This window comes from Helianthus annuus, chromosome 13, assembly GCF_002127325.2.
Source record: "Helianthus annuus cultivar XRQ/B chromosome 13, HanXRQr2.0-SUNRISE, whole genome shotgun sequence".
NCBI classification, from domain to species: domain Eukaryota; kingdom Viridiplantae; phylum Streptophyta; class Magnoliopsida; order Asterales; family Asteraceae; genus Helianthus; species Helianthus annuus.
The window spans coordinates 115,867,061-115,875,537 of NC_035445.2; the positions used below are offsets into that span (position 1 = coordinate 115,867,061).

The following is an 8,477-nucleotide window of genomic DNA, read 5'->3' on the forward strand; positions in this document are numbered from 1 at the left end:
AGTTAGTTGTGCACGAAATCATAAGTTTATTCCTCACCGAGGCTAGTTGGCCTGTAAAAAATCGAACAAACATAAACGAAGGCATGTTCGTATTCGTTTGTTCAACATTAACCAAATATAAACACAAACATATAATGGAACACATTTTTATGTTCATGTTCGTTCATTAAGAAAAATTCGTGTTTATTCGTTTAAAACCTAAACGAACAGTTCACGAACATAAACAAACACAAATAAACATACTTAAACGAACATAATTGAACAAAATTACACGAACACAAATCAATATAATTGAACAAACAAAAAATGAACACAAATGAACATAATAAACGAACATAAGCGAATGTTTACGAACATAATTGAGCGAACAAAATGTGTGTTTATGCTCATTCGTTTAATTAAACGAACAAAAAAGTTTGGCTCATGTTCATTCGTTAGTTTATTAAAATAAACGAACTTCTCGCCAAACGGTTTATAAATGTTTGATTCGGGTCTAGGCAAAGACATCATATATGCAATCATAGTGTTCAACTTAAAATATTTAGAAAAGTTAAAAAGTAGCAAGTAAGTGGCATGCTCATTTTATAAAGGCAAAACCGGAAAAGTGTTTGGGTGGGCTAATGTTCTTTAGGGCCTGGCCCATACAATGTTATTAGTATACATTCTTGTGGATTCAAACTTTTATTTAAAAGCAGATTATAATTTTTGCTCAATTGGTTTAAGTTCTAAACTTCATCTTTTCCTTTGTGACCGCTTTTGGTTTTTATTTCTTACCATTTACACTTACTACGTTAGATTTTGCTATTACAGTTTTTTTTTTTTTTTTTTTTCAATTGATCAAGATACCTTTGTTATAAAAAATGAAAAAGAAATTAAACCCCCTTCCCTTACCCTTTATGCTACTCAAAAGTATAGTATTCCTTCCCAGTCTGCCAAACCCAAATTAAAGTTCACTTAATGCAGTTGGTGGTTGTATGGTGGTTGAAACTTGATAGTACAAATTTTGTCAAATATTTACGGTAAAACTTTTATAAATTAAAAATGTTAAAACTGACATATTTTATTAATTTAGCGAGATATTATTATATCGATAAATTAACAATTTATTAATTTAGCGTGGTTTTACGTATGACCTTTAAATTTCTAAGTCTAATGTACATTCATAAAGTAATTGAATTTGTCAAGTTCATTGTTTTTTAATACAAAAAGTAATTTCATGGTACCAAAAAATAAATTACAAAAACAAGTTTCAATGCATATTTCTTAGGTGCATTGCAAGCAGGAACAACTCTTCACAATTTTTTGTTATAATACGAGAAGACAATCCCCCACCGTCATAATATCTCGTGAACAACTCTTCACAATTTAAAGATGAACTTAAGATAGATTTGAAGTTTAACAAAAAAAAAAAAACAAATAGATTTGTTGTTTTCTAGACAATCTTAGAATTTGGAATCCTTTAATAGTTATTAATTTATATTTCGTTGGAACCAATATATACACACTGGGATTTCAAAAAAATTATTATCTTATTATTATATCGATTGGGGTCCAATTTTGTACTGGCCCCAAATTGGGACTGGACAAATTATTAATTTTATCGAAGTTATTAATTTATCGAATATTAATTTATAGAGGTTTTACTGTACTTTAAGTGGAGAATGTTAGTTGTGGTCTTTGTCTTTGATTTAAGTTTTGATGACGAGAAGACGAAATCGACGCTCTTCATGGTGGTTAGAGACAAGAAATGAAAATTACAGGTCAGAGACAGAGACTGAGAAATTTAAAATTAAAAATAAATTTTTTTTGCCAAACAGATAAGAGAAACAAGAGATAAGATATGATTAAAATTAGATATAACTTACTATATTTAAGAGTGAAATAAGAGAAACAAACAAAAAAGCTTGTAATTATTTAATTATTAACTATAAAAATTTGCTGGTAATATTGTAATTATAGACTTTAAACAATAAATAAAAGTAACATGAGATCTTCTTATCCGCGAGTATTGATCAATCACATCAACATTGACAAAACCACTTAATCGTTATGTTCCTTTCCATCTTTTCTTTTACATAAATACAAAACCAACTATTTTGACAAGATCCCCCATAAAAAACCAAAACTAATCAAAACATGATAACATTCAATAAATAAAGCGAAATTACTTTTTGCCCAAAAAAAAAAAAAAAAAACTAGTGCCAAAATGATGTATGCATGCCAATGAGCTTGTGGTGAAGTGATAAGGAAGAGACTTGGGTTTCCAAGAGACCCAAGTTCAATTTCCTGCTTCTCCCCATTAGTTTTTAGCTGCACCTGGTGATGATGAGAGACTAGGCGAGTAGGCGGTGATCGTTAGTTCGATCCTTGAACTGAATGGGTTTTACCTTACACATTGTCGTGTCTTTGGGCGAGTGTTCACGGGCTTCTACCCTAGATGAGGGTTTTGCCTTAGTTCAGAGACAAATGTATTCCAATGTGGTGAATTTCATCAGTAGCCCATTTGAAGAAATTCTTTAGCCATTAAAAAAAAGGATGTATGCATGGATGCAACAGCAACACTCCCAATCAAGGGGCATATTTGGTAATATATTAATATACACTAACAAACAAAATCATGTGTCCCCAACCACTTCTATTTGTATGCAACTCATATGGGCCGTTGAAGCTTGCTCATCCAGCCAGCCCTCCTTCAATTTTCTTATTAGCAACCACATGATGATGATTGACGCCACAACAACCGCAGATGCTGTTTTTCCGATGTATCACACCGTTTTTGCTCATCCAGAAAGTGACCTAACTTTTAGTCTTCCGCTTTCTAGAAAGCGGAAGACTATAGGCGATCCCAATGGAAACTGGAATCCCAATGACAGTTGCACCACGTACTCGTATCTCAGAGAAGATATTTCGTCTCTTATTCAGCAACAACAATTTGAGATGGATCAGTTTGTTGCTCGTCATGTAATAATCTCATCTCTATTATTCAGTTATCGCAATTTGTCCGTTTAAATGTTGAATTACCGTTTGTTAAGTGTTGTTTCATTCATCGCTATTATTGCAATTTGTCGATTTTAACGAATTTTGTTATGTTGTTGATTGATTCAGAACGAGAAAGTAAGGCGTGAAATGGAACAGAAACGACGGAGAAATTCGATGAAACTGATATCAGCAATAGAGGAAAATGTAACACATAGATTAAGAGCAAAAGAAGAAGAGATTGCAAACATGAGGAAGATAAATTACGCGTTAGAAGATAAGGTGAAATCTCTGTGTATAGAAAACCAGATCTGGCGCGAATTAGCGCAAACAAACGAAGCAACAGCGAATGCATTACGTAGCAATTTGAAGCAAGTTTTGGAGCAGGTTGTTCACGGAGGTTACCGACGTTATAACATGGAGGCCGGTGAAGAATCCGCCGCTACCATGGCGGTTGTTGACGATGTTCTTTCGTGTTGCGAAAGTAATAATGAGAACGAGTGCATGTTAGCGGAGCAGGATACCGGTAATAGTAACACTAATAGTAACAATAACAGGTTGTGCAAAAGGTGTGGTGAAGCTGAGTCATGTGTGTTGCTGCTTCCTTGTAGGCATCTATGCCTTTGTAGAGTATGTGTTTCTTGTGTTGATATTTGCCCTATATGTAAATCTGCTAAGAACATTAGTGTTCATGTTCAGTTATCATGATCCGTTATTTCTTTATTCTTTCTAAATATCTTCTCTTCATTTGAGTATTAGAAACAAAATTACCATGTTTATGCATGACTCTTTGTTTATGATTTATATCCTTAATTTTGTAATAACAAGGTCCGACCATGCGCAATCGCAGAAAGTGCTGGTGGTCCGGCCTGTCATCAATTCCGAGGGAAATCCACTGCCTAAAGGCTTACTATGGTAAAACCTCTGACTCACACATAAAATTTTGTTACGAACGAGACTCTAATCGACGATCTCCCAAAGAAAATCAATGGATACCACTATTGCGCCTTTGATAGTAATATAATAACTTCAAAAAGAAAAATTCAATAATAAAGTGGTATTATTTGAGTACATGTACGTAAAAAATAGTTAGGTCCACACGTGATTCTTACTCACTATCTACTTTATTTTCTTGTTCAGGTTTTGTTCGATGTATTTCACTTTATTCGTGCTAAAATTCATGTGAGTATGTTGTTCGTATTCGTTTGGATTTGATTTTCTTTTTATTATACTTTTTTTTAAGTTTTTTTTTATCTTAAAATTTATATAACATATTGTTTAAAAAAATAAGGTGTTTATCAACTAAACTTTATTTATAAGCACGAAAATGTAGGGGCTGTTTGTCAAGCTCTGTGCTATTAAGTGCTAAGCCATTAAGATATCTGACTGGGTAAGAGACTCTGATACAGTAAGAAGCCTGACTTGGCTCAACCTAATGGGTTGGTGGTGAAGGAGGTGGTGGGATGAGGAGGATGTGCGTGAGTGGTCCGGCTAAGGGTTATAAACTCAAATGAATGGATAAAGGGATAAAATTTTCATTCTAAGTCATTTTTAAACTTAATGGTTAAAAGACTTACTGATTGATACATATGTATGTATCAGTGAACCAAACAACCCTTAATGTATGTCGATGATATATGCATTACCGAAGGATAATACAATAATCAAGTATAGCATAATATACATTTTTCTATCATATGTTATAGCTTCGTTATAATTATACCTCAATTTAACATTTATACAACATACACTAGCAAAATTTTATGTTAAACATGTTAATAGTTAACCATGCTCATCTATTGTAAGTTGATGAAATCCATAAATTCTTCTCACCTTGATAATTTGCGACAAGCAATAACAAAAAATTGTGAATTTGATAACACAACAAATCTTGAATGTCTGGTGTGTTTTGGATTTGGTCCATAACTTTCCATAAATACACGGATGGTCCTGGTAGTTTACACTTTGTAACGCATTTAGCCCTAATTTTTGCTAAAGATACATGGATGGTCCTTGTGTTTTGCACTTTGTAACACATTTAGTCCCTAACTTAGACATTAAACCTTTAAATTTGTTGGTTGAGGACTAAATGCGTTATAAAGTGCAAACCATAGGGACAATCCGTGTACTTTGGAAAAACTAGGAACCAAATCTAAAATTTTAGAAAACCATAGGGACGATGCGTGTACTTTACTCTTGTTCTAATAAATTAATTGGCCTAAAGCAACGGACGGACTCAAGTGAGCCTCTTAGTGAACGGACGCACCCCTTTGAAATTTTTTTTAGTGTATTTTAGATGCTAAAATCACATTCGCACCCCATTAAATTTTGATTAACCTCCTTATTCATACTCCTTAAAAATAATTTCTTAATAAGCCACCATATAAAACTTCAACTCAACCAAGCTATTTTCATATCTAAATATTAATAAAAGACTCCAATTAATGCCACATGGCAATCTCTCCTTCAATCTTACAATTTTACTTTTAATTTATTTAAAAATAATTTTATTATCATTATCATTATCCTTATTATTATTATTACTATTTACATAATTATCCAATAAACGTAGCATCAACTCCTACTTAATTATTTATGATTCGTCCATTATGGCAACATAAATCAACACATGAATTCTTAAAAATTAATGATATTTTAATTTTAAACTACAAATAATATAAAACACTGTGATTATAAGAAAATATATGAATGGTAAATCAACATAATATCAATTATTTATTATCTATTATTATATATTATTATGTGATATTTTCTATTATCTATATATATATATATATATTAATCATTTATTTATATATATTAATTTATAACATCTGAGAAATAGTGTCTATTTTTTTTGGATTGTCCTTTATGCTAATGTTTTTTTTTCTATTTTTTTATTTTGGTGAACTTTAATATTATTTATTTTTGTTATAAAACTTCTGTTCTTATAATTTTCCCCATAGTTAAATGAGTTTAGATATTTATTAGTTTTTTGTTTTGGACTTTTTCTCGTATATGGTCGTCGTTCGGTTGCTACTTAGCACGTTGTTTAGTGATCACATTTGATCCCTCATGTTTTTTAACTCCTTCACTTTTTAATATGTATCAGAATTGAGAAATAGTGCATATTTGTCTTTTGTGGGTGTTTCCTTTGTGTTTATGTATTTTTTCTTTTTCTTTTAGTGAACTTTAATATTTTTCATTTTCCCCGTAGTTAATTGAGTTTAATTTTTTTATTACTTTTTGTTTTAGGCTTTTTTTCCCGGATATGGTCGCTACTAAGCACGGTGTTTAGTGGTCACATTTGATCCCTCAAGTTTTTTTTAGTCCTCGACTATATGTGTCGGTATAAATTCGACTTTATCTATGTTTCACGTCACGTAAGCCGTTTTATGTTAGAAATTCGTATTTTAATATCATTTTGATCACCGTTCGGTTGCTACTCGGCTGGTAGCACGGTTTTACATCACCTCCCTGCAACGCGGGGGCTAAAGACTAGTTATTCAAATAAAGTAGAATCCCAATGGGTTACATGAACACAAGTATGAATGGAAAACTTAAAAGAATATTTCAGATATGTCAAATATTAATTAGGTTATGAGAAATAGTTGAAGTTTAGATATAATTTTAAAATCCATGATGGCCGTTCTTGACGGTTGATATATGTTTTTAAACAATTTAAGTTTTAACTATTTTATCCTACATCCATGACATTATACTCTATTGATATTTTTAAGGGTGGATAAGATTTAAACCATTAGATAATGAGTTTGATTTTTATAGAGGGATTTTTCATATTTATTGGGTTTTCTTCAGAATTAATGTATAAATATTATAGTTTAATGAAAATGGACATGATCAGTTGATTGCGTTGGTGACACGATAATACTTTAATGATCTGTTAATAATTTAAAACTAGGTTTTTACCCGGGATTGCTTCCCGGGCTCGGGAAACATAGTTACATTAATTACTATTTGTTACTAAGGGGGTGTTTGGGATTGCGTTTTCAACCTGATTATTTGATTATTGTGTTTTGAAATCGCAAAAAATCTATTTTGAGTGTTTGGTAAAAAATTAATAAAAAGTGATTTTTTACGTTTTGTAGAGTTCAAAACGTGATAATCCATAAGTAGGTCACCCCTTGCTGCAGGAAAACGTGATAATCCAAAAACTGATTTTTTACGTTTTCACTTATGTATTTTTTTTAAAATATATATACTTGTCAAACACTCAAATATTTGATTATCTGATTATTGGGATATCAAAAAACATAATCAAATCCAAACACTATCTAATACAACCACATTACATCAACCATCTCATTCGATTCAACAACAATGTCTTCAAATCACCGTATTAGATCATGAACTCATATTAGAGGACAAAAATAAGCACAAGAGGACCATATAAATAATATCATTTCCACTTTTACTTCAATGCACTTACATGATAGGGTGATTTGAGATTTTGTAAAAATCTTTGTTTTTGTACTTCTTTACAAAATAAGATGTTGACCAAATTTCAAAATCTTTTTTTTTTGTACTTCTGTTTATGGCCAAACATCTGTTTAAGGTCAAACATCTGTTTAAGTCCAAATATCTGATATAGAAGATGAAACATCTGTTTAACATGTGTTTAAGGTCAAACAACTGTTTAAGTCCAAACATCTGATATAAAAGGCCAAACATCTGTTAAAGGCCAAACATCTGTTTAAGCCTTAACAGATGTTTAACTTACTAAGATCTACTGTCTTCTCACACTGTTTTCCTCTTCAAAACACTGTTCAACCTAACATGGGTTTCCATTAACTATTGACCAAAAGGCAAACAGATGTTCAAACCACTGTTTGTTATTGAACTTTTTTACAAAATTAGATAGAATTCAACAAAATGAAACAATGACTTAAAGAACTATAATCTAACACATAATCTAATTGGGCAAATATAAAACATAAAGTGCTAATAACAGTGATTTATCATCTTAGCCATACATAGCAACAAATCATCAAGTTAATAATTAAAAAAAAAATACAACATCACCATCAAAAAATTCATAGTTATAGTATCTGATATCAGAACAGACTTAAATGTGTTTGTTAAACTGATGTAACTTGATTTAATACAATCTTCTGTTGCGAAGACGCGTATCTGAAGTGCAACATATCACCAAACCTCAAGTTATTAACAGTCATAAACTTTCGCCAACCGTCCAACGCATAACGTGGGTTCAATTCATTTAACTCAGACTTAACATCATAAACCTCCACAACTCCAACTATGTTTTGAACTTTCAAAGGATGAAGATCAAGAGAAAGACCTGCTCGTCTGGCAACTTCAGCAGGAAGACACTACATGTATTGTGTGGAAAAAAATAATAGTCAGACAAATAAACATAAATCATTAGTTTGTTATAAAAAATGGTATACCGGCCTATAGTCTCCTTTGCGATCAAAATGAAAGAACTCAGGATCGAGAGGATGTCCAGAATGTTTTTTTTT

The 8,477-nt window shown here is 31.5% G+C and overlaps 1 protein-coding gene across 2 annotated transcripts; it reads left to right on the forward strand.

Moving 5' to 3' along the window:
- Positions 1 to 2,630: 2,630 nt before the first annotated feature.
- Positions 2,631 to 4,657, forward strand: LOC110898955 (BOI-related E3 ubiquitin-protein ligase 1). Of its 2 annotated transcripts, none has more exons than XM_035981427.1 (5): positions 2,631 to 2,961; positions 3,106 to 3,606; positions 3,827 to 3,891; positions 4,117 to 4,158; positions 4,310 to 4,657. In XM_035981427.1, exons 1-5 carry the CDS (start codon positions 2,644 to 2,646, stop codon positions 4,368 to 4,370), a joined length of 987 nt encoding a protein of 328 aa, XP_035837320.1. In that variant the 5' UTR covers positions 2,631 to 2,643; the 3' UTR covers positions 4,371 to 4,657. The 2 variants fall into 2 exon arrangements, 1 of the variants encoding a protein (XP_035837320.1); XR_004875689.1 differs by having other exon boundaries at positions 2,633 to 2,961; positions 3,805 to 3,891.
- The last annotated feature ends 3,820 nt before the right edge of the window (positions 4,658 to 8,477 follow it).